Genomic DNA, 26607 nt, shown 5'->3' with positions numbered 1-26607 from the left:
AGCGATGCTTTTTCTTTTAATGAATCCTGAATTGCTAAAAAGACAATTCAGGAAGATTGCTTTGTGGGGGCTGTGTGTGCTTCAGTGTTCAGACTGTGCCTTGTGAGCTTGAAATTTAAGAACAGTGTGAGAAATTCTTGAAAACAGACTTGTGGATATTTAATACCAAGCCATCAGAAAACCACTTGCTTCATTGTATCTGGTAACACAAGATGGGTGCTTTGACTTTAAATAAGCGGTAGAAGATGTCCTTCCACTTCCCACTGCCCTTTGAATTTCAGCAATGCAAACAATGATTGGTAGAAAATACCCAAATTTTGAAGCTGTACAAAGAAGAAAAATGTTTTTTCTGCATTTCAGGGGGAGATGGGGAATTTAAAAGCCCCTAAACCCCTTATGTGAATTCATCATTTTTCTTCACTCTTTGAAAAGTTATTAACAAAATGAGACTGACTTTCTTGTGATGCATGCAGTATGAAATTACTGATTTTCAAAATGCAGGGGTTTCTGAGTTGTTTCCATTTCAGTGTCTGTTCCTGTTTTGCTTTCAAATTGTTGAATATGAAAATCTGTGTTAAATTAAAAAAGTAAAAGTGACTGTGTAATTCTTTAAACATTCCTAAATTTTCCCAGATAATTGAATAACCTCTCTGAGTATTTGTGTAATACGAAATTACATAAAAAATACATTAATCTAATTGACATTTATGTAGGAAAGGAATTAGAGTTTCACCACACATTTTTGTGTTACAGTGTGGTTAATTGCTTTGTAACTTAGAGCACTAAGGTAGACATTTGTAAAGAATATGTTGATATTTTGTAAGGAAAGAGCTTTTGCCTGTTAATATAGCCTCACTAGAGTAAACAAGCAAAAATCAGTGGCTGTTAAACAAACTTAAGAATATCTTAGGAAACTTTAAAAACCCACAGTTTTTTTAAAGGAGGTCCTTTGTTAGATATGAGGTTACTGTAACGCAGAGTTGTTTCTTGACCATGCTGATTCCTTTTCATGCCTTTAATCCTACTTTGCTGTTAGCAGCTAGAATGATACTTAATGGACAAAATTGGTGTAAGTAAAGGCTTCAAGGTGCTGAAGTTCCTGGGAATACACTCCAAAGAGAAAACAGTTGATGCTTTCATTAGGCATGTGATGTTTACTAGGAAATGTGATATCATCTTCCTGCTTTCTTACAAGGAAAGCGAGATTTAAGCTGCACAGATGGCATTTTTAGTAGTATAGTTTCCTGCTGTCATGACAGTGTAGGCTGACTGAAACTTTTTCTCGTGATAAAGATTTCAATCTCATATCAAATTTGTATTCAATCAATGTAGAAATAGTAGTGTAGTAAGCCAAATGGATGCTTAGACAAGAATAATATTACCTGCCATATAGGAGGAGATGGAGGATTAATTGGTGAGTGTTTGTAAGAGATACTGTGAAAATGGAGCTTTCTAGATACATGCAAAAAAAAAATTCTCCGAAGATATGGTAGAAAGTCTTCAAATATGTTGCTTTTTCTTTTGGCCATTGCTTCTTAATAATCATTGCCAACAAAATAGTTGAATTATATTGCTTGATTTTAACTTTAATTTCAAGATGCTAGTTTAAAATGAATTTATGAATTAAAAATGCTTTTTGAAAACTGCATGTTTTAATATTACTGAAAGATAGTATTATAATGCTTTTATCCTTTGGAATAATGTTGCATACATTAGAAGACAATTTTGCAAGTTACCTTGACAGTCTTGACCATCTTATTTAGAGTTGTCTTGAGGCTTGGATGTATTTATTTAAAAACAGAACAAGTTTCCATTATCTTGAGTTGTGTACAGAATTGTGTGGTCGGTGAGATTTAGCTTGTCCAAGGGCTTATCTGAGTGTTTGCTCATGTGTTAATAAAATGCTGTAATAGGTTGATGGGTTTGATGGCCTCCTAATTCAGTGGTTGTGTGCTTAGACCAGAGCCCCAAGCTTGCTGTCAGAAAACCCTGGGTGAGTGCCAGCACATGTGCAGGAAGTGGCGTGCCTCCATTTGCTACTTTCCCGTTGTCCTGTCACGCACATCCCTGTGCTCCCCATTCCCTTGTTTTACTCATTTGCTCTCTAAACTTGTCCTCATCCTCCTTTCCTCCCACCAGTGACAGAGCTGCCCTTTCCTACCTTGTCCTGCTTTGTCAGGAGCTGTGTCCTTGTGTTTGCCCATGGCTTGGAGGCACCTCTGTAAAGTAGCAAGGTGGTCATGGGCAGTCACTGCTGGCCTTGGTGGGGTGTCCCGTACCCCAGGAAAGTCATCCCTGTCCCTAATAATAGGACCATGGTCATCAGCTCTGGTGGGGACTGTGCTCTGGCAGCTGCTGGCTAAACTGATAATAAATAACAGTCTGGAGATAAATGCTCACACTTGGGTAAGTATCTCCAGATAGAAGCACTCCAAAAGTTGTTTTTTATTTTATTATGTTCTGTTACTTTTCACTGTTCACCTACTGATTGTGGTATCTCCTCTGGGTGTCCTGTACTTTTTTCTGTAGAGCATAATTAATATCACCCAGTGCTGTCGTAAAACTAATATTGAATTGTGGTCAAGGTTAAAAATGAATGAGTTTATTGAGCATACATAATGAATTGTTACTTAAGAGTTTTTCCTCTTCTGTTTCTCTCTCATAAAATGAAGGATCTTTTTGTTTTAGAAAAATATTAAGGCACTAGCAAAGCCTCAGTTGCTGTAATAAGCATTCACTCAGAAAAGGCTGGCCTTGCTCTTACTCGAGCAATAGTGTTGGTGGCATGGATGGAGGGGGTTCCTAAAGGTTTGTAGTGAATTTATCTCATAGCCTATACCAAAAACACAGATCTGTGAATGTTCAGTTTTTCCACCACAGTTGCTAACGCATTAGAACACAAAATTCCTTAAAATAATTTGGCCAGATATGTTCTGCCTTTTTTTTATCCTTCAGTTTAGCAATTAAAATGGGGTTGAATTAAGTCCTTTGACTTGCTTTCAGTTTTGTGTGCTCTTATGACTATGACTCTTGGACTTTAGCCTATTTTCAGGTGATTTTTTTCCCCATCCAGCTACCTACAGACCCTGGTCTGCTTAGCTTCCAAGTTTAGAGATCAGGTGCTTTCAGCCCAGTATAGCAAAAGTGCATAAAATAGAGCACTGTTTTGTAGCCCTGACTTGATATTTCAGAGGAGGAAATTAATATTATTGAGGAAGGCAATATTTACTTTTAATTTTTTTTTTCTCTGTGAATATAAGAATTGTTGAGTTACTGAGCTTGTGCATTTGTCTTGGGAGAAGTGTGTATGTGTGAGGTGGTTGGACATAGATAAAAATCTGTAAATATTTGTATGCGTATGTGGTGCAAACTTTAGACAGAGAAATGTATTTCAACAGTGTCTAAAGGCTTTTTCAGATAAAACAATGCCTTTGCTGGAATTAATTCTGAATTCTTGTTTCTCTTTGCTCATTCTTCTTATTCATATTTTTTAACCAGAACAAGTTGGTTGTGGTATTCCTTATATTTGTATCTTCACAATTGGAATTGTTATCAATAGATGCAGTTATTGTGATTCATAGTTTTTCAGACAATTAATTGAGATTGTGTGTGTGGAGGGAAATGAATTAATCTGTTGTCTCCATAATTCTCTGTGCCAAATTAAATTAAATAAATCAATTTTCCTTCTTTTCAAATGCATACGCTGGTTCCTTGAACTAGCATCTGCTAACTTGGTTTAGTCATTGAAGATACTGTCTGAAGCATACATGTGGTTTGGCAAAGCTAATATGTATAGAAAAACCCAAATTTTTTCTGCTGCGAAGTGTATAGCACTTGTTCAGTATGCATGCTACCACATGGTAGCACTTCAAAACAGACAAATTATTGCATCAAAAATACCGTCCACATTAGCAGCGGTGCTGTAAAAGGAATATCGTGGCTGTTTTTCAGTATATTTTGACCAGATTAACCAAAATTTGCCATGTTCATGTTGCCAGTTAAATTCAGAGAAGTGTTAGCACAGAAACTGGATGCTGTCTCTTCTGAGGGACTTCTGTGTCCCTTGGACAGTATGCCTAGTCTTGAGTAAATTTTAGGGAGTTTTATTTCATATGTTTTCAGGGTGCTCAGCATTCTTCAAGGAAATAATATTCATCCTCGGATTCATTCTCCTCCAGAGAGTCTTTTTGAGGAGGCTGTAGAAGGTGAGGGAGCAGTAAAGGTCCACTTTGTTCTTGAACTAGTGACCTGCCCTCCTGAAGGCACACGTCATTTCTGCGTTAGAGCACAGTTAAAGAACAAATTTGGGAACCATGAGTCGAGACAAACACTTAGTTGTGAAGGGCAGACCGAAGGCTACGCAGGTGTTAGTGGTTTGTAGCGTAGAGTTGGTTGTTCCCTCCTCTGGACAGGGTCCACTGCAGCAAGCTGGGTGAGGAGCAGCATAAAACCAGTCAGTCTATGGCACCTAACCCTGGCACAAAGTTCTTCCGCTTCAGTAGGGCTTGGCCTTTTAGGAGGCATGTGGATTGCTACTGTTAAAATCACATTTCTTAAGGTGTATCAACTTAAATTATCTTTTGGAAATTAAGGCCTTGAGCAGATGAGGTGTCATCAAATATATTGTCTCCAGGCCACCACTGATGAGGGTTTCACATCACAGTATTTACTGATAGTCTGAATGTGGCCAGGCTGAAATGCATCTCCTCTGATGGTAACGATAACTATTCAAGGACTAAATTTCAGCAATGTGCACATGCATATGTGACCCCGTGAGAGGTGAATTCTAATGCATTTTTGTTGGTAAAGAAACAATTTAGTAATAGATAAACGTGTATCATTTGCCAGTTGTTTTTGAGCTCTAGGGTCTTAGGTTTGTTTGCATTTTAGAATAATGATGGACCTTTCTTCAGTGCCTCAGCTGATTTGTTCTATTCTGGAATTAGGTTTTCAAATAGTGAAATTACTGACCAAGGATATTTTCAGGTATAGAAAACATGGCTGAATTGCCCCAGGGTTAACTTCTTGGCCTTGTATCTGATATATTTTATATTATATATTATATATTATATGTTTTTTCTTTTGTGGTTTTTTTTTCTTTTTTTTTTTTTCTTTTTTTTTTTTTTTTTTTTTTTGTAAGGGAGGGTGTATATCTCCTATATGTTAAACCCCAGATAAAGTTTCTAATTTTGGCAGTACTTTCTAGAAAAGGAAAATGTCTTCATGTTATTCTAGTTTTTCTTTAATCTTTTACAAGATTTATTAAATTGCGTTTAGGAGAAAAAATACCCACCAAACTACTGTAATAAGGTTTACTGTCAAGATTTTTCAGTCCAGGCATTTTGGTAATACAAATTCACACAAGTCAATAATTTTCAAATCAAACACTCCTATAGTTTTGCACTTCATTTGCTTCAGACAAATTATGGTAACGCTTTCTAGCTTCCTTAATCTCCCCCCATTTCTTTGCAAACTAACAAAAAAATCACCATTTTAGAGGAAGGAGAGAATTTTTTAATAATAGAAGAAGAGGGAATCTTTTGTTTATAAAAATCTACCTCAGAAAGGAGCTCAGGAGAGGGGTGATGGCTCAGGAGACAGAGGTTGCACGTTCTCAATGCAAGCAGCACCACTGAGAAGTGCAAACACGACTGTAGGCTTTCCTCATCATAAGGACACCCCATAACAAATAATTTGTTTTAAAAGGTAGGTACACTGTGTTAAATGTGAGGGAGAAGGAGGAAGCATCCTGGTCTGGCTGTTTCCCTGCCCTTTTCTTTGCTCACCTCAGTTCTGGGCACTCTCAGACTTAGTGGCTCTTTTAGTGTCAGCTTTGCAGAGTGGCTTGGATAGGACTGTGACACGGAACAGTGAATTCATTAGAAAAAGTGCACAACTGTCCCAAATGCTAGGAGATTGAGTACTAAATACAAGGAGAAAGCTCTTGCCCAGTCTGTGCTAGGTAAAAAGAGGATATTCTGTAGATTGGGCAAATGATGTAAAGAAACAGTGGTAATAGTATCAACAAAAGCAACTTGGGGGCTGTTACCCATTTGTGCAAGTTGGCAGCATGTAGGAGCTATCTAGCTACTAATACATGTTATAAAATATATATGTTCGGTTAAAAGAGTTTCCATTTCTCCCTGGTGGGGACTGCATCATGTTTTAATTTCTGCAGTTGTTTTCCCAAGGCAAAGATGTTAGCTATTGATGCTTTATTGGTTCTTTGACATTTTTTCCACTATTGCCTTCATTATCATCTAACTGCTAACAGTCATGAGGGGAGGAATTGCTGACATGAAATCTGGATGGTTTTCAGTGAGTCCTTTTTCTTCTGGACAGTATCTCTTACATCGTGTTTAGTTACATGTTGCTGGGTGTACTGTGTTTAAGAAAAGAACTTGTCCTGGAACTTTTGTTACAAGTTAGCTCTCAGATGACCACTTTTAAGAGCATGATATGCCTGCATTCAAGTTTGCAAAAGATCTGGATGTTTTCCTGCTCTTGATTATTACACTTCTCAAGGGGGAAATTGTCTGGATGTATCAGCCACATGATTTCATAGGAATCTATGTCTAAGTATCTTTTCCCCATCATTACATGACCACCTCTACTTTGACAGTGTCCACCATTACAGGAGAATTGCCACTGCAAGGAGCAGTCTAGCTCAGCTATCTAAAAGGCAACATTTCATTTAATTTCATTTAATTATCACAAAATCCTTTGTCAGTTTCAGCTGCTTTTGAAAATCCTTTCTAGTTTTTCCTCTTCATGACTTCATCTGGCTACAGAGGATCTAACTATAATTTCATTTTTTAGCATGTTGTAGCAAGTAATCTGAAAACAGGTCATACTTGCTTTCCACGCAGATACACCTTTGAAAAGCATTTTTTAACCAAAAGAGTTTATTCTAGCTACATTTAATAACTGGACCATACACTTTCTTCAGTTCAAAATCATGGTTACAGCAGGAGTCTTCTAGTTTGTTCAGGAGGAGGACTGTGTTCTTGTTTTAATTACAAAATTTAGAAATTTACCATCTTCACCTCCAGAAAAATCCACCAAAACCTTTTAAGTTAAATGACTGAGCTTCTTCAGCAAACTAGATCTTAGCTTGGCTTTTGAGACAAACACTCAGTGGTGAAGCATTGGGCTCTGGGTAAGGAGCTTCAGCCTGGCCTCTGTTTCTGGAAGTAGTACAGTGAGCTTGCTTTGGTCTGGCAAGGGGGAAGGTTTTCATTCTGACTTGGAAATAGCTGTTGGATCAACTGTGCACTCTTCTGCCCTGAAGAGTGTAGAGGCATCTCCAGATTTGCCTTGGTATAGAGACAGGCACATGGTGCAGCCCTCTCCTTTACTGGTTGAGTGTTAAAGGATTTCAGAATGAAGCCTGGGTGGTTTTGCTGTATTAGTTTTGGGATGCTGTATTATCGTGGTGCCCTGGATAAAACACAAATTTTAAGTAATTTCTGTTAAGATGCTATGAAATAGAATGCAATCACCAGCATATACCGATAGAAGAAGTCTGCAAGGGTTTCTGTAAGTATACATGTATACTTACAGAAATATTCTGTATTCTGTATTCAAAAATACAGTCAGATATGGCAATTTAATGAGAAGGGCCACAAGACTGCAGAATGTAGTTTGTGCTGCAAGGGTGAGTGATAAGTTGGAAAAATATTTGTCCAGTCTTGAAGAATGTCTCCTCATATCTTTAAACAGTATGTTTGGATTTTTTTTCCCCTTTTGCAAGGATATGAAGTGGGGTCTGAAAATGTACCACATTCTGTGTCTAATTAATTTGTGTTGCTTTCTTTTATAATGAGTATCATATTTTCATCTGTACAAGGAGAAGCCTTGAAAAAATAAACCAAAAATGAATGCATTGTGTGTGTTTGTGTGTGTTAGTTATCTTTCTAATTTTTGCAGCTGCAGACAAAACTTAAGGATTGTGTAGTGTTATTGCATTTGATTTCCTGTCAGTTGGCTCCGAGTGTTGGTTCATCTGATAATCACACTGAATTCTCTTTCTTTAAATTTAACCAAAAGGCACAGTGTCTGTCTGTTTAAATGGTCTGATAAGTGATAAGGTGTGTTGTTCTGTTTGATGGGATTATGTGAAATATTCCTGAATAGAACTGTGCTTCATGAAGGTGATCTGTTTGAATGAAGCATTTAATAGAAATAGAATTTATGTGTAGGTACAATGAAACATTGCAGCTGTTGGTGTAAAAAACCTTACCAAAAAATGTTCTCTGCTTGTTTAAGGTGACTTGCGGTGTATAGATATATGTGTATTATATATAATAATACATACATGCATGCATCCTTTGCATTTATATACGCCTAAAAAGAAGAAACAGTGTCGAAAATTGAAAAAAAAATGCAATCAAAACTATTTACCAGCTACAGCTGGTTCCCCAAACTCTAATACTGAAAATGTAGTTTTATGTTGTGAAAAAGACAAGAGTTTATAATCTATTGCATATACTCATTAAATAATTCTCCTTTTGATTCCAAAAGTTACCTAATTCCAGACAGCATTTCAACTTAAATCACAATAAGTCTTTGTTACTAAATGGTAAAATGTAACTGCTTAATGAAACTCAGTATCAGATTTTTTTTTTAATGAATGAGGAAGGTAATGCACACTGTAAATGATGTGTAACAGTTTGTTGATCACTTTAGCAATTAACTGCAGCTGAAAAAAGTCTGCTTACTCAGGCTGGTCTTACTCTCATTCTCTGAGGAAACTCTGGATTTTAATGAAGACAGTCCAGTGAGTAAATAAATTTCTAGGCAGTTGCAAAAATGAAAATAAAATACAATTTATTCATTTAATATCAAGCTTTCTCTTTAAATAGAACAGTTTGTGTAAGTTTACTTTTTAAACATACTTTTTATTTAATCTAGTTCAGTACCAGATGGAAATGATGCGAAGCCTTCGCCACGTAAACATTGATCATCTTCACGTTGGCTGGTACCAGTCCACATACTATGGCTCTTTTGTCACTCGTGCCCTCCTGGACTCCCAGTTCAGTTACCAGCATGCAATTGAAGAGTCTGTAGTTCTCATTTACGGTTAGTATGAGGTTTCCTTTATTACTCTTTTCCCCTCTTAATATTATTACTACTATTTTTGTATTCTGTCTTTTGCCTGTAAGAGTAGCCTGGCAGGCCTTTTCGAGTAAATACCAACCCTGTGTCTACGGCAGCCTCAGCAGCAGCTAAGTCTAGACAGGGTTTCCTTCTTTCTGTTTATTTTTCTTGCTATCAGAGCCCTGATGTGTACGTTTTGGAATGCTGGAGTAGCTGCTTCATTTTTATTCCTTCATCTCCCCTCCCTCGTGGAAGGGGCTGGTGGAACCCGACCAGATGTCTAACAAACCCCGCTTGCTAGCGTGTCTGGCTCTGTACGTGACTGACCAATCATCACACGAGTTGCCAAGTTTTTTTATACCTCTGACAGAAGCATACAAAACCTGGACTGTTTCTTAGCACAAAGATTTTTTTCTTTTCTGCCTATTTAATGGTGTTTCCTCAAGCTCTCCAGACCAGATGTTCTGTGCTGTATCAGAACCGTAGGCAATTTAACAGCTTTATAGCCTCCCCCTCCCCAAACACTCACAGTTTGCCATATCTGGCAGACTTGCATATAGTTTCCAGCTGAGAAGTAAATGTAACGTCCTGAGTATCTGTCAGAAAAAATACTAATGAATACGATCAATCTTATGAGCTGCCCCAAAATTGTTTCAGTATGTTAACAATTGGATTACAGTAAAGAACAAGTTGTTAAAGTATACTTATATTGGCTGGAAACATTGCATCATCAGACCTTGATGAATTTTCCACTTGTTTCAGTCTATTTTGGTTTTCATTTTATCACCGATTGCTAAAAGTTTTACTGTGTTAAGTTTCAGACAACATGAATGTTAACACAGCTTTTATTCTCGTGTTGGCATGCTTCAGCCGTTATCATGCTGCAAGTGTTAAGCTTCTTTGTCCAAGGAATGTAACAGTTTGTTTAGAAAATTTCCCCCTAAATTCAGCAGAGTATGTCAAGGCAAAACGAATCTTTGTATACACCAGTTACATCGTCATGCACAAAGCAGCATGGCAACTTGATCGGAATTAGCTTATTGCTACTCTAAAATTACTCTTTTTTTGGTGTAAAATGATGTTTAATTAATATTTTAATTTACAGCAGAATGACTGGAAGGGAGACTCTTTTTTTAAAATGAGGTCACTCTTACATAAGTTCTGTGGATAATTCATATGAAAAAAGAAAATGTGAATTGGACCTTTAATGGAGAAATAATACAACTAGAATGGGTCTAGATTCCCCTCAAGTTCTCTAAGTTAAGTTTAGTAATTGGCTTCACTGTATATTGTTGTATTTTACATTGCAGTACAATAGGACTACCTCTGCTGTAGTATCTTTTCTGTGTTTGTTGCCTTAATTTTTTTTTCCACTAGGACTTATTAGTAATTTTCCTTCTGTTTATGTCATTCAGATATTTAAAACGGAAACGGGACTCTGGGTTTGGTAATAATAGGCTTCCTTCCATTTTTAATAATAGATCCAATTAAGACTGCCCAAGGGTCTTTGTCACTGAAGGCATATAGGCTGACTCCCAAACTGATGGAAGTTTGCAAAGAAAAAGACTTCTCTCCAGAAGCGTAAGTAACTTCAAAGAATGTTTTCTCATAGGGTTTGCTAAATTATTTGGGATGCAGAACGGTACCCGGGGTTATGGAACACTGTATTTTAAAATCTCATGTAATGAATAGTGTGTGCTGGGGAAAATGGACCTAAATGGGCATTGATAGGCGTGCAGTGGCACAGTGCACTGAGAAGGCTTGAAAGGCTGTCTGGGCATCTCTGTAAGTGGTGGAACCTAAACTGGGTTTGGGGCTAGTGAGTGAATGTGCTCTAAAGACCATAGGGTGTATAGCTGTATGTTGGAACACAGCCAAAAGTAAAAAAAAGAAATGTAGGAAGGGAAATAGTTGGTCTGTCTTAAAGCTCTTTTTTTTTTTTTCCAGAATGAAAATAGAACAGCTATTTTGGAATTGCTGTCCCTGTGTATTTATTCCAAATTAACTCCCCCGTGTGGACACAACCTTCTGGAGTAAAATGAGATAGTTAATTACTCTGTTGCAAAAGATTAGCTGCTTGATACAAGTGCAGGCCTTAGTTGGCATCCTTTGCCTCCAGCTGCTTGGTGTTCAACAGCAAAAGCGCAAGCCCTTGTTAAAATCACTTTGTTGAGGAAAAATGTAATCGTTCCATTGCTTGTTGTCTAAAACTCTAATGATGAACAAACAAATCTGTGATCAGTCAAAAAAAAAAAGGGGGGGGGGAGAGGGTTGGGGGGAGGCAAAAAGCAAAAGTTTTTGTTCCAAAATCCAGTATGAATATAAAGAAGTTAAAGCCCTATTTCCTTAGAAACTTCTAGATCATGCTTTTATTTCCAGATTTTATGAAGGGTATTACTGTCTACTTTATTTACTTTATTATAAAGCCATAGCAATAGATTTTTATGTGAATATTGTAACAAAATATACCATGAAAATTTTTGGTTTGATATTCACCATAGAATTTAATTATTCTAAAACATACACTATTTTGTGAATCTTATTTTTTGGTTAGTAAAAATTTTAATTATTCAGCTATTGGGAAAATTGTTTTTCATTGTCATAGTTACTATTTTAAAGGTGTTTTAGCATCATGTGTTAACTAACTGTTCAGTTCTGTTTAAGAAACGCTGATGGCAGGGAAATCAGTAAAATATTTTGGAAGGGGCAGAGTTAATCCTGTCAGTACAGTCTCTTGCTGGAGGCTTTTTCATGTAGGTAATCTATTAGCAAGCAAGGCAGCTGCTTGTCTTCTGAAAGTTTTTCCTAGAGCTTTTCCTAATCTTTTAAACGTGAGGTTTTGCCATGCAAATGCTTTCTTAACAAAACTCGACTCTTGTTTAATTGTGAAACTATGAAAATCAAGACTTTTTACAAAATTGTTGATTGTTGGAGCAACAATTCAACAAAGAGAATAAGAGAGTTACTGTTTATATTAGTAAATATTCCATAACTTTTTTCACAGCTTGAAAAAAGCAAATATTGCGTATGAAAACATGTTTGAAGAAGTGCCTATTGTAATTAAGAATTCATACCTGATCAATGTGATGTTGTGGGAACTGGAAAAGAAATCTGCAGTAGCCGATAGACATGAGTTGCTCAGTCTGGCTAGCAGGTAAGTACTTGTTACAATAATGGATGTACTTTTATTCGCTTTCCCAAACCACAGTTTAACACCTTGGGTGAAATCCCAGTCTCATTACAGTCCATGGAAGCTTTGCCTTGACTTTTAACGGGGTTAACACTTTACCCTTCATGTTCTTTTGCTGAAGGAAAAAAATGCATGGTAAAACTGAAGCATTAGATTCAAGGACTAAATTCAGTCTGTAATCCTCGTATACTTGCAGTGCTTGAAATGTATAAATTTTTCAGAAGTGTGTTTCTTCAAGAAAATATGGGCACTCAGAAAATTCAGGCAGAAATAATTTGGTTTTGTTAAATATTCCTTAAGTAATTACATAAATTATTTTAATAAAAAAGAAATTGCATTTCTTTTGCTTTGATAGCAGGATGAATTCGAAAGTAAAGTAATAAAGGCTCTGACAAACTGGCAAAAATGCCACTGATTGTCATGACAGCCAGCATTCATGATGTCAGAAATTGTTTTAAGAGTTTCTAAAATGATCTTCTCATAACTTTGTCTAGGAATAACTTTTTCTTCTTGTAGCACTTTGCCTTGAAAATACACTTTTGATAACAAAGTTGGCATGACTTCTAGCAGTATGATCAAAAATTTGGTGGTATTTAAATATTATGCAACACAAAACAGTTGGATTATTATTAATCTGACCAAAATAATGAGATACACAAAATAATGCAGTATCTTATTGCATGTAGAAGATGGGTTGTATTCATTAATAGGCTTTTGGGGTAAAACACTTTACTTTGGCATCAAGGAATGGTCTGGCAAGATTCTGATCCTAGTGGCCTCTTTTCTTTTTCCTTTTTTCTCCTGCTCCCCCTCCCTCCCCGGCCATTTAAGGCTGAAGCTAATGGATCTATATTTCTAGTGGTCCCTATGTTGCCTAAGTTGGCAGAAATTTTCCACTTTCTCTACTTGAGCTTACGTGGATTTTCTGAGGGATCTGATAGCTTTTAGAGAAATTCATCAAGAGAGAACAGGTATAGGGTTGAACTCTGCTGGTGAATTTACAAATGCCACAAGTAATACTTAGTCAATAATTCTGTGTAGTAAAGTTGTTACTTGGTACATTGGAATTAATGAAGTGAAGAATTCCTGCCGAGATATTCAGTCTGCTTGACTCTGCAAGCATTGTGTAAGTCTTTTTCTTTCCTTGGTCAAAGATCACAAAGCTTTTCCCATTTGAGGAGAGAGTGAGCACTGGATGTAGGAAATTGCAGTGATTTGATTCCTCATGAGCTCTGTCACTTTATGGTGAAATAGAGGACCGTGCTGAGAATACAGAAGGTTTCCAGGTGACCTGACAGCATTGCCCTTGGTTGTTTCTTTGCATTTGCTCCTGTATAAAGGGCTGGGACCTCCCGGCACCCTGGATCCTAGCAAGGGCTGCTGCTAGTGACACAGTACAATTCTGGAAATGGAAAGTAATTTGTACAGTTATTATTTTTTATCTTGAGTCAGGACAGTGGCACAGAGCAGTTACTACATAAGATGTAAACCTGTGATTTGTGATCTGTCCAAATTACTTTCCATTCTGGTGTTAAATGTCTGGTGCAAGACAGGCTTTTGTGTTGGTCCTTGTATCGGTAAAGGGAATGAGAGGTGAACAAGAGAAGTACCAGCTGAAAATTAAAGACAGACCTTCCTGGCAGGTTTTTCAAGCTCACCTGGTCTCTTTGAGGAACTTAAGGTGCTTAGCTTGGTTTGAAGGAGAGAAAGTTTTGGAAAATACTCCAGTGGGTTGTTTGGAGGTTTTTGTATTTGTCCTTTTTTTAATATTTGATAGCTGCTTTTGGTTAGCAGGCATGTTACATTCAATGATATCTTACATTGGTATAACTGGCAAAGCAGCTAGCAAATTAAAGTATTTTCATGCTTTTTTATTCAAGGTTAGGTGACTTGTACTGCCTGCTGAAATACTTAGATAGTTTTTACTTGAATTCAGCTACAAAGGTTACTCTGTCAAAGCATATATTACCTGAAGTAGGGAGTTCAAACCCCCACTATTCTGGACTTTTATTTTCATGTTTCCTTAATTTTGTCTTTCAGCAGTTTAGGCTAAAACATTTCAGATAACAACTTCTAATTTTAGTGCACATCTTCCTCACTTAACTTTGCTGTTGTTGACAGTAACTTCAAAGCTACTTTTTGGTTTTGGCCTCATTTTTTGGGTTTTCTCTAAGTTTGTTACGTTTGATTGTGGGGATTTTTTGGTTTGTTTTGGTTTTTTGTTTGTTTGGGGGGGGCGTTTTGGTTGTTTGTTGGTTTTTTTTGATGGTGGTAGTGGTTTTTTTTGTTTGTTTTCATTGTTGTTTTACTTCTTTGGAGTCTCAGGTTTCTTGGGCTTTTGGGGGACTTCCTTGGCTCTTTGGGAGCATCCCTGAACTTTTATACTCTCTGAAGCAATGGTTTTGGCAATAAAATTATTTACCCATAGTTCTTCTCTTCTGGAGAGTTTGCTTCATCAAGATTTTCACATGTTCAGCCACCCACCTTGTCTGAATTTAAAGCTCTACCTATTTGAGGTACTTTGCTTGCACTTTGGTATCTTTCTGCATTTGAAGTACATTTGTGATAATTGTGTATAGTAATTTACTTTTTTGGACATAAAGTTATGTTTCTCTTGGGAAATGTGAATTGACTGGAGTACTCTAGGCAAAGAAGTTGAAGGCAGACTAGCACAAGGCTAGCAAGTAATAGCAAGTAAAGGCCTTTTACTCAGTTATCCTGCTACCCTTAAGGACCAAAATGTCTTGAAGACCTTGGAGAGCTGCCAGTCTTTTGATAGAGACTTGAGAATTAAAATCCTGTCAGATAATGTTCCAGATCTTCAGAGAAATAATTACAACCAACTTTCTCATTCTCATCCATCTCTTCCGTGTTCTATTGATGATCTAGTTTAAATTAAAAAGAGCTTTTTTGTGGTCTAGCTTCATAATAGGGTTGTTCTATAATATCTCAATTTGTCTCAAGCAATTTTTCTAATAGTGTGCGTCAGTAGAAGCAAACATGTGCTGAACATTTACTGCACTAACATCTACTTGGCAGTTATATTTTTCAAACATCAGATGCAGCATTTTTGTAGAAGTGACAAAAGAAAGGTTGCTTTGGCTTTTGAAAACAATATTAACCTTTATACATTGCACAGCTTATTCAAAAATCTCAATGTGCTTAATGGATTATTAAGATGATTATGAAAATCTCTAATTTGCAGATGGGGGAACCTGACACAGAGAGAGTAAATGCATTGCCCAAAGGCACACATCAAAGTCAGAATAGAAAATGGAATGGAACTCAAGATTCTTGACTTATGTATCTCATTCAAACAAAATCCTCTTAAACAGCACAGGTTGAACTCAGGCTGAAATTCTGAGATGTAAAGAAGTTCTGCTAAGTGGTGGGAATGTACCTTACAAATTTTTAATCAAAAAGATGTGCTTTGCCCAGCAGTACTTCTCTAATCCACCCAAATCTGTTCCCACCAGGAGGAAAAATGCTGTACAGGATGGCACCTTTCCCAAAAAGCAGTCGCTGAGAGGGGCCTCAATGGAGCTGTTGGAAAGTGGAAAAAATGAGCAGCAGATACAGCATTTTCTAACCCTTCCTCTTGCTGTTCTTGTTGTCATCTTCCTTAGCTATAGTACAAGCAAAACACAAATAAGTGAGGGGGTCCAATTATGGTAATTGTAGGCAAGTTTAGGGGGCCATCTTTTTTGCACATCTCCAGCTTCAGAATTGTTATAGCCCAAAATTCAGTGCCTGGGTGCAGCACGGTGACTCGGATCTCAGGGGAAGAGAGAGATGCAGCCCCCCGGGCCAGCGCGGGTTCATGGGCTGTGCCAGCTGGGGCCCGGGAGCTGTGCCTAGAGACAGGCAAAACCAATGAGCAGGGCATGGGCACTGGGAGCCGCAGGAACTGCTGCTTCTCTTTGAAGCTTGGGTGTCTGACTTGAAGCTTCATTTTGGATGTTTCAGACCTTTAGCAAGTGTGTCTGGAGTCCCTTTCTGATTAAAGATGCTGAAGTAAATATGGGCTTCATGTGTAGTTCCCCATTATGAATGCTACAGAAGCGGAGCCAGTTTGAGGTTCCAGTCCCAGCTGCTTGCCTCGTTTCTCCCCATTACCCCTATTTCATCTCTACATCCCTCCCACTCTCAAAGATTTTAATTCCCTCATCTGTTTCAGAATATGGCTGTACAACTAGCTTTTGTGGAATAGTCTAATGGAAAAAATCAGACTCCCACTCTTCCCTTCCAGCCTTTCCCTCTGCCTCCCTGAAAAAAAAAAAAAAAAAAAAGAAAGAAACCTCAACAGGGGGTGTTTTTGCATTTACAGTAGACTATTTCACTGAAAGGGTTTGAAGTGTGCCCACGCAAACAGCTGACTCCATATAGCTCAGAGTGCTGTAACCTTTGGGCAAGGAGGGAGAGGCAAGAAGATGCTGATGCTGGAACCTCTTAAACTGCCTTTGCTGGCAGCAGTGAACTACACCTTTGCTCTCCTTAAAATCTATCTGCAAAGGGAGGGTCTGGTGGTATGAGCACTCCCTGGGAAAGATGAAGGCTCGTGTTCAGGTCTCTTAGTCAGATCTGTATCCTAAGAGGATGCCCTTGTGTAGTGAGTGATCTGTGAGTTCAGTAAATGTTTAGTTGTTGCTTTCTCCTTTTGTCGATGCTGGACTGCATCACTGCCAACTGCAGGGCTTGCCAGCAGGAAGAACAAGACAGGAAAGACCGTGAGTGTTATCTGCAGATTAAGCTACTCTGCTCACAGGTTTCTACTTCTCACCCTCAGAATTAATTGACCCTTGTATTTGATAGTTGTTAAACAAGGAATCAGAAGTAATCCATGTGTCAATGACCTGATCTTATATCTGCCCTTGTGGGTAAAGAATTATACCCCATCAAATGTAAGGCTGTTACAGCAAAATTGCACAGCACAAGGAATTGCTTTCCAGACTATAGTTTCTAGTCTGTTTTATGATGTAAAAAAGCTTTGACAGTTTCCCTTTGACAGTTTGTATGTGTTTGTCATTTTTGGGCATTTTTGATTATGCTATCTAAGCTACACAAGTCTCAAATGATAAATTTCCAGAAGTTCTACGGGTAGGTCCTTACAGGTCCATGATCCTGGTAACAGTTCTGGTGAAGGAGTGCTCTCACATTAGATTATTCTTCATTAGATGTGTAGAATCCACATGGCAGGTAATTTTTCTGATTTATTCGTGATGCTTAGTATGAAAGCAGTTCTGCAGCTGATAGTTTTCTTCCAAGAAGATTCACTGATACCAGAGGAGTTGTGGTCTCCTGGTGCTATCTTAAGGTGGAGCTGTCTTCTAGTTCAATTCAAGAGTGCTCTCAGATGATCATCACCACTGGGTGATCTCAGACCTGATTTGTTTCAGATGAAGCTAAGCTGTAAAGAGGCATTGGGAGGATAATTACTGTGCTTCAGCCACTTTTAGATCACCGGACCATGTCAGAAGTAGTGATAAGAACCCCCCCAAACACATGTAGCATGGCCATTGGTTTCTCAGCACCAGCTGTTTTGCTGTATAGATCTGTTCCTGTTGGTCTGCATTACTCGCTAATTTAAATGTAAACTCAATTTAATTGACTCTTTTGCTGAATCTGCTGACTGAAATGCAGCCATTGAAATTGCAGTTTCTTTATTACTGATCCCCCCAGAACAACAGCCAGTGCAAGTGCTGAGCTCCACATTGTCTACATTTGACTATGACAGAGCCTTGTAGGGAAGTGAGGATAAGGATATGAGCAGCTCTTACTGGCACCCCTTTTTAAAATAGATATATTTTTAATTTTTTTTTTTTTTAAGTTGTATTGATGCATTTAGGTACTTGGCAGTATGATCTTTGAGATCTGCTGTAGGGAATACACAAGGTAAGGAGGTGTCTAAAGAATCCTTTGGGCTAATTAAGCGTATGATGAGTGTTACGGGCTGGAGCAATGTGATCCAACTTCCTAAATATTACCAGAATAAACGTCAGCTGAATAAAACTTTCTTAAACATTGTACATACACGTTTTTACAAACTACTTCCTATTTGTCTTTCTATTTTTTTAAGAGATGGCGTAAAAAAGGGTATCAGCTATATGAGAACTGAGGAAAAAGCTGGTCCTGTATTTGCAGCATACTTATCACTTCATGTCTCAGTTCACATCTGTTTAAGTTATCTGGTTTTTGTTGCCCTGGTAATGAGAGCAAACACTGTGTTACTGCAACTTCTGACAATAACTCTCTGTTTCTGTACTCTGCTGTGCTAAGCTGGTCCCAAAGAGATTCACATAAAATCATTCTTTGTAACCAGCTATATTTCACTTGGACACTATCTGTAAAATAATTTCTGTTGTGCACATACCTTACAAGGCTATTAGTGTGTACCTACACAGGCATTTCTGATAATACCCAGTTCTAACACTAGCTCCATACAATATAAACTCTCTAAAAAACTGGAAACATGCACGCCCCTGGCCATGGCAATATTCCACAGTTCTAAATATCATGTGCTTGAAATATTCAACCAAAAAAAACCACCAAGAAGTTTAAAAATAATTATTATAGTGGCGCCTTTCTTGCTGCTGTGCAGCTGAAATCCTCCTCACCATCTGCCTCTGTACGCAAGTGAGATTTAACACTCTGGCTTGTAAATAAATTGTGGTCTGAAGTTCCTGATGCAGCCCTTTGTTCAGTGAGCAGCTCAGTGAGTGAAACAGCTGTCCTTGCACTCAGAGATAAGGGTGTCTGCAGGCTCTGTTCTCTGCAGGTATTCCTAAGTGCAGCTTCTGTCTCCAGCTATGAGTTCTATTGGATTTGGGGAGTAATTTACACTTACTTGAGGGATGTGCACAGTATTACATGTGTGGTTCTCTTTTTACTTTATGCCTATGTCTTCCAGTTAGTTTCTCCAGTCCATAGGCTGTAGGATTATAGGAAAGCATTGTGAAAGACAGAGAGAATCTCAGATAACATGGTGAAACAGTGATTGAAGGATGTGATTCTGACATGGAAGTGCACTGAAGTTTTAATTGGAAAAAACCTCTCATGAATATTAGTGGATTTCAGTTGAGGAAGAGAAGGATGGAGTTTAGCTTTTGAGTTGCTGGTCTTCAGCCAAGCAGGACTGGGTAAGGCTTAGATCAGAGCCAACAAACTAGCTTCTGATCAAAGGGATCAATAGAGAGCAGAAAGTGTCCTTCTTTCATTGCTCTACCCCGTAAACACAATTTAGGAGGATGTCTCCATGGGCACCAACCTAAAAACTTCCAAAACTTTGACTTGGAAGGTATACCTTAAGTTGAACATTCCTGCAAAATACTGAATCCATTGCTAAAAATGGTAACAATAAAAGTTGTTTAACAGACTGCATTTGTCTGGCCAAGGCAGTAGATCACATAACTGGAACTGGATGCGCCCAGCCTGCTGCTTCCATGTTGCCTATGGTATGGAATGTGGAGCTGGCTGGACTGGGCGCAGAACTCCCTCTCAACAGCTAGGATCAAGCAATGTCTGCTGAACTTCCAGGCATGGTTTGATAGACTACTTAATGAGATGGAGTTCTGAAGAATAATTAACTATTCTTATTCAGAATAATATTTAACAGAGGGTTAGTTAAAAATTTGTGAAAAACCAAATTCAAGTAGTGACTTTTAAGTAGTCATTTGAAACCAAGCTCTTTGAACATCTCCTGGAACATTGCTTGGGTTGTATGTCACAAAAGTGTCATGACTTCTTCTTTTAGATGTGTGACCTGCATCTCTAATAACTGTAAATTCATGCAAGGTATTGTTTTTCCATTACTTGGAGGTTCCTGGAAAGACCAGAACATTTAAACTTGGTTTTTGCAGTGAGACAAAGATGCTAGAGGAGGAGATGCCATGTAAAGTATCATCAAATAAATATTTTAACAAAGATAATTAGGAACTTAAAAATTTGCAAATAGTGCTGTTAGTGCAGAAATACTGATCAAGAGACAGAATGAATTTTTAATTTAAAATCTTTCTTTTTTGTAGTAAATTTAATCTTTCATGAATATTTCTCATATTTCAGTAATCACCTTGGGAAGAGTCTGCAGCTGCTGATGGACAGAGTGGATGAGATGAGCCAAGACATTGTTAAATACAATACCTACCTGAGGAATGTAAGCAAGCAGCAGCAGCAGAAACACCAGGTTGGTAACATGGAAAAACCTGAATGAGAGCTTTTTTTTTCCCACAAAATATGGTTTGGGTTGTGTTATCCAAGACAGATGAATTGGGATCTAAGCAAGATCTTTCAAAAATACACCTGTTAAGCAGTGCGGTGCATTGACCCTGGCTGGGTACCAAATGTCCCAGAAAACCAGTTTATCACTCCTCTCCTCAGCTGGGCATGGGAGAAAAAAATACAGAAGTCTCATGGATTGATCTAAGGGCAGGGAGAGATCACTCACCAGTTGCCATCTCAGGCAAAACAGGCTTGACGTATGGGAGTTAGTTTAATTTATTACCAATCAAATCAGTGTAGGGTGATGAGAAATAAACCCAAGTGTTAAAGCACCTTCCCCTCATCCCTCCCTACTTTCTGGACTCAACTTCAGTCCCAATTTTCTCTCCTTCCTCCCCTCAGCAGTGCAGGGGGACAGGGAATAGGGGCTGTGGTCAGTTCATCACACGTCTCTGCCGCTCCTTCTTCCTCAGGACTAGGTCCTCTCACATTCCTCCCCTGCTTTGTGGGCTGCAGGGGCACAGCTGCCTCACCATGTTCTGCACCGTGGGCTGCAGGGGAGTCTCCTTCCCCACTGACCTTGGTGTCTGCAGGGCTGTTTCTCTCACATACTCTGATTCCTCTCTCTTGGCTGGCATTAAGGGCTTTTTTTTCCCCTTCCAAAATGTTTTATCCCAGAGGTGCTGTCACTGTTAGGCTTGGCCTTAGCCAGTGGTGGGTCCATCTCAGACCCAGCTGCTGTTGGCCATGGGGGCAGCTTCTGTCAGCTTTTCACAGAATCCATCCCTGTAGCACCCCTGCTACCAAAATCTTGCCACACAAACCCGATATGAGAAGATTTATAAAATAGGTTAGTCAATAGGCAATTACCAAATAAATTCACTTCTAGTGACATGGTATGGATTTAGCTTTCTTTGCTATTTTACATGTTTATTAGTGATTTATGGTAAACCAAAATAATTTATAAATGCACCATGGACACAGGAATAAGAGATTCAGTAAATGAAAGAGGTGAAACTGCAAGTTTAGTTCCAAAACAAACAGTGTCTTAGTACCATCACATGTAGTCATGCACCTAGAAATAAAGAAACATAGTGCAGTGGACTGTGAAGAGGTTGGACTGTTCTCTGGTTGGAAAGGACATTTTAGTCATTTTTGTATCAATAAATAGTGATGCTGATTGGGTGATGCTGACTTTCAATTCCTGGTGCCAAAGGGCCTCTTTAAAATCCAAAGCAGTCTGATTAGAGAATCTTGAGTGTGGAGAGCAGCACTAGGTGATCCTGCTTGAGCAGAAGGGTTGGACAAGGTGACGTCCAGAGGTCCCTTCCAACCTTAACTATTCTGTGATTTGGAGGCAGTATTACTTTCTTTGCTCTTGCTGCACAGATAAAGCAATGCTGTGTCTGACTGTAGGAGAATGGTAGTAAATTGGAAAAAAGCACTATGAGAATTACTTGAAAGCCTGGAGAGAAGATTTTGGTGAACAGAATTCACATCACGCGATAAGTTATCAAATTACGTGCTTACTCAAGAGATACCTGCATGAAGAATAAATTGGAACTCTTTAATCTAGCAGACAGAGATATGACAAGATTCAATATTGGCCAACTGAAAATGGGCCAGATCACTTTTAAGATACAATGTTGCAGGTATTGCTACACAAAGTAAGTGATTATTAAAAAGAGTATCTGTTCTTTATGTGAAAGGCTTCATCACTAACTTTTAGAATCAAAATTGCCTTTTTTACATAAGTAAACAGGGAATATTTTAGGGGAGCAGCACATGATCAGTGGTCTGTCCTGGCTATGTTATTTCCAAGGACATAGAAGCTTCATGTTATCTTCAGAAAATTTGTTTTCCTTTATTGCCTAGTTTGAATAGAAAGATGGCATCTACTTCAAAGTTTTTTCTTAATAACAAGGGGGTCTATTTATTTTGAAAAGCAGAGCAAAGTAGGTTCCATGGTGTCTCACTTAATTTCTTTACTAACTATAGCTGCTTTAGTAGTGGCTCATTGCAGCATACTTAGTGGTCGTAACTTCATTTCTGAAATGGAGCAATTGTGATTAAGAGCAAGCCATTTCAATAAAGAATAATAGGCAGACTGCTGAGAAGTGAATGGGGTAATGCAAAGAAAGAAGAAACTACATGCAATTCACATACAAATATGGGCATTTCAGATTTTATTTTTAACATTGTCCAAAAACATGTATTTGTCACTACTACTGGAAAAAAATTACTTCATTTGATTATGCCACCAAGTAAGAACTGTTTTCAAACTCATTGGATCACAGATACATTTAAGTAAGTGAGAGAAAACACTCTGTACTCTTTGCCTCCTTGTTTTAAAGACTTTTTTGTTGTGTTGAGTATGAGGACTTTGAAGACAAACTTTATAACTAAATCCTCACTGCCACATACAGTATGAAATCTCACATAGTGTTTGAATTTATGAACTTCACAAGAACAAATGTTTATCTGATAGCTGCAGAAACGTTAGTCTCAATTTTTATAAAGTTTGAGTAATCTATATGGCAAAGAGAAGTACTGAAAAGAAATTTTTTATATATAGCAGAATAATTTCTACAAACTGCTACTCTGCTATATTAACAGAGAACTGAACCATTGTGCTTGGTTTCAGCCACCACTTTGTTCTCAGTTTAGTTTTAATATTTTTTGGCTTAAAGCACCTTATTTAATCAAGTTCTTTTCCCCTTTCACATTAATATTGTTTTGACCTTTAACTTGCATAAAATGGAGAATTTCTGGTTTGTGTAACTATCTGAGGTAGTGGCTTCTTATACCTGCCTATTCCAACCTTTCTGTTCTGTATTGTGTGGGGCCATGGAGGCCTTTATCAACCATGCTCTATTCTTTCCATCAGATACAGTATTTATCTCTGAAAAATTTTAAAAGCTAATCCCACAACCTCAGTACTACATGATTCTCCATTTTCTCACTTATTTAAGGTGCCAGTGTGTGGGATGGGGAATGCCTTGTTGCCAGTGAATTGATAAACTGTGAATTGCATTAGCATTGTTTGTAGTAACCTGAATTGTATTGAATAATATAATTTTTAAAACATACTTACTGGTTCGTTGAAAACATCTGAAAAGAAAAATTTTTTGCAGCTTTGTAAGTTCTGCTGCATTTTGATTCTGTTGTTTTATTTTCAGTATCAACAGAGACGTCAGCAAGAAAATATCCAGCGTCAAAGCCGAGGAGAGCCCCCTCTTCCTGAGGAGGACATCAATAAGCTTTTTAAACCACCACAGCCACCTCCAAGAATGGAGTCACTCCTTATTGCAGGTAATGTTTAGCAGTGTTTTCAATTTACCTTTTAACGTAAGAATGTCTGCTTGTGAAAAAGTGCAGTTGTATCCTTTGAAAGCATTTTAAGTTTTCATTACCTTTGCCATTATGGTGTGATATTTTGGCTTGGTAGCATTCCAAATCCTATCCTTGATATTTCAAATTTGAGATTTTAAAGGAGAGATGGAGAAATGCTCTGTGGGGCAGGCTTTCTGCAGGAATGGGTGTAACTGCTCCCTTCACTCATGCCCTCCCTCAGCTCCAGAAATTTGGGAGCTGTACAGACAAGAAGCAGGAATAAGCTGTTCAGGCTGGAATTTCTGATTCAGAGCAGTTTACAGCAGACCCAAGTTATTGATAACATTTCTAGGTTTGAACTGGCTGTTGCAGCAGCTGAGAAAGTTTTGCTTTTAATTTCAAATAGAGTGGGGATAATTTCTTTGTTTATATGGCCAGAGATGTAGGGAAACTATCCCCATCTTCTTGCACCCCCAGGTAAGGGAAAGTATAAATGGGAACAAAGCATAGATAGCTAGAGATATTACCCCACAATTTCTTCAGTTCACTGGTGGGCTGCAGGCGTAGCCATCATCAGTGCCTGTTCTGTGCCTCCTGGAAGGGTAAAAAATACCTGCAACCTCACAGTGTCAACAGAGAGCAGACAACCTAGGTGCCATGCTAAGTAAAATAAGTTTGGAAAATGTCACGAGAAAGCAGATTGTTTAACTGTAGCAGGCTTTTTGGATCAGATAGCTGTCACCTTGTTTTGTACTGAGAGAAATTCAAAATCCTGGTAATGTACTATACATCAAAGAGTGCTTTGGCGTTAAAAAAAAAAAGTGAATTTGAATTACCTGAATTTTGAAGTGACCAAGAGATTGTTATTTTAACATTTAATAGTTTCATACTGATAATAAGTTCTGCTTTTAGAAGAAACAATGCTCTTGATTTATTATTCCTTACAGAGTCTTTTAAAAATTCTATTGTTTTTATAGTTTTTAGCAGTTACTGAATCCTAGCAGCATTAAAGTATTTAAACATTCAGCTCTAGCATAGTTTATAAATACAATGGAAGAGTGTATGTGTGTAGATGTGTGTTTTATGAAAGTGCAAACTTAGGATGAGTCACCCCTTATGATAGAAAGAATTGAAAACTATTATACTTAAAGGAAAAGAGCAGTTTCTTTGTTTGTTCTTTTACCATAGTCAGGGGAAGAATTGAAAGCATCCACATCAACTTAGATGAAGTAAAGTTTGTGGATAAAGAATAAAACTTAGCTCTTTTGTCTCTGAGGCATTTAAAAACTTTTCAAATAGAGCATTAAATCAAGAGTTTATTTGCCTTCTAAACAGCCTTAATTTTGATTAAACTGGCTTCATGTTTTGCTATTCCTAGCTAACAAGGGAAATAACTTGTTGCTGTAAGAGTATAAAAATGTTTTGATGGGTACGTTTGATCTGTAAAGCACTGACAAATCTTCATACCCTGATGATTTTTGAAATAGCAAATAAAGTGAAATGTTAGGTGGAAAAAATGGCTAGCAGAATGTCAGAGAGACATGGCACAATTTTCAATCTGCTGCTGAAAAATATTTGTTTAAAATATTTTAATAGAGAAAGCATATGCATAGGAATGGAACTGAAATTTAGTCTTGTAGAATTTTTGGAGAAGCTAGGTTGAAGAATTAATGTGATTGAGGTTTCTGTTCAGCAGCAAGAATTGCTTATTCTTTTTATTGTCATACGTATTTTCAGAAAGTATATGCAGTGTTGCTGGAAAATTAAGGGGTTTTTTGAGCATACCAGTTTACCTGTTCTCCTGATTTAGTTTCTTTTTCTTCCCAAACCTATTTGGGCATCCTGAAAATGTAAAAGTGTGGAGTAGTGGAGCCAAGTTAGTGGCTTCTCTATAAATCCTCAGTGGTTCACACACATTGGCTTTTGAAAAATTATGTTCTAGGGTGTCTTTCTGAATTTCAAAACTGACAAGGGTTTACTCTTCTTTCCTTTTGACAGGTCAAATTAATACCTACTGCCAGAATATTAAGGAGTTCAATGCACAGAACCTGGGCAAGCTTTTCATGGCTCAGGCTCTCCAGGATTACAACAACTGAAGAAACTTTGTTGTAGCCCTCAACAAGAAGAGTTATTTACAGCTTTACACTGTTCATGATCATCTTGAAAATTTATTATATTAGAAGAAAAGTCTTGTAAAACAGAGTCAGCTTGGTTTATGTAGAATTCTCCTATAAGAAAAATAAAGGCACATTTTAACAATATTTTAGTATTTTCTTACTTGTTGGCCCTATTGAACTGGAATTTTCTGTGGTCACTCAGGTTTTATAAAGGTTTGGCAGTTATTCACGCTTAGTCATAGCAAATAATACAGGTTTTATTTAACTTGGAGTCAGAAATAAAAACAAATAATTACAAATGTTCAGTATAACTGACTTAGAGAAGAAATTTAAGATTTCCCAGTTTTGGTTGAGAAGTTACAACTGTAATGTGCTAGACACTTGGGGCAGTTGCTCATTTTTATTTTAATCTCTTTGGACAGTCTGGTGCAATGGTGCTTCTGTATCACAGATGTTTCTTAGACTTCACATTCAGAACATACAAAACCAGTGCGATGTGGAGACTGGTCCCTATCATATTGTGCTCTGTTCCCATTTCTTCTTGCTGCCGCCAACTGGGTTGAAATCAGAATCTGGAATGAAGAACTGGAATGAAAACCAGTTAATGGTTGGACTTAGAGATCTTAAAGGTCTTTTTCAACCTAAGTGATTCTG

At 37.7% G+C, this 26607-nt stretch overlaps 1 protein-coding gene across 1 annotated transcript in view; it reads left to right on the top strand.

The window, feature by feature from the left end:
• The window catches only part of EIF3H (eukaryotic translation initiation factor 3 subunit H), a 97008-nt gene extending 70911 nt beyond the window's left edge, over positions 1–26097 (top strand). Inside the window, exons 3-8 of the mRNA XM_082299035.1 lie at positions 8914–9081; positions 10581–10680; positions 12104–12253; positions 20348–20468; positions 23683–23815; positions 25835–26097. Of these exons, the coding sequence (XP_082155161.1) occupies positions 8914–9081; positions 10581–10680; positions 12104–12253; positions 20348–20468; positions 23683–23815; positions 25835–25932 (770 nt within the window). The 3' untranslated portion in view covers positions 25933–26097. The remainder of the gene's footprint in view (positions 1–8913; positions 9082–10580; positions 10681–12103; positions 12254–20347; positions 20469–23682; positions 23816–25834) is intronic.
• The last annotated feature ends 510 nt before the right edge of the window (positions 26098–26607 follow it).

The sequence above is a fragment of the Coloeus monedula genome (assembly GCF_965178545.1).
Source record: "Coloeus monedula genome assembly, chromosome: 1".
NCBI classification, from domain to species: Eukaryota; Metazoa; Chordata; class Aves; order Passeriformes; family Corvidae; genus Coloeus; species Coloeus monedula.
Note: the sequence above shows the minus strand (reverse complement) of the source record. Positions and strands in the feature narration are given on the sequence as shown.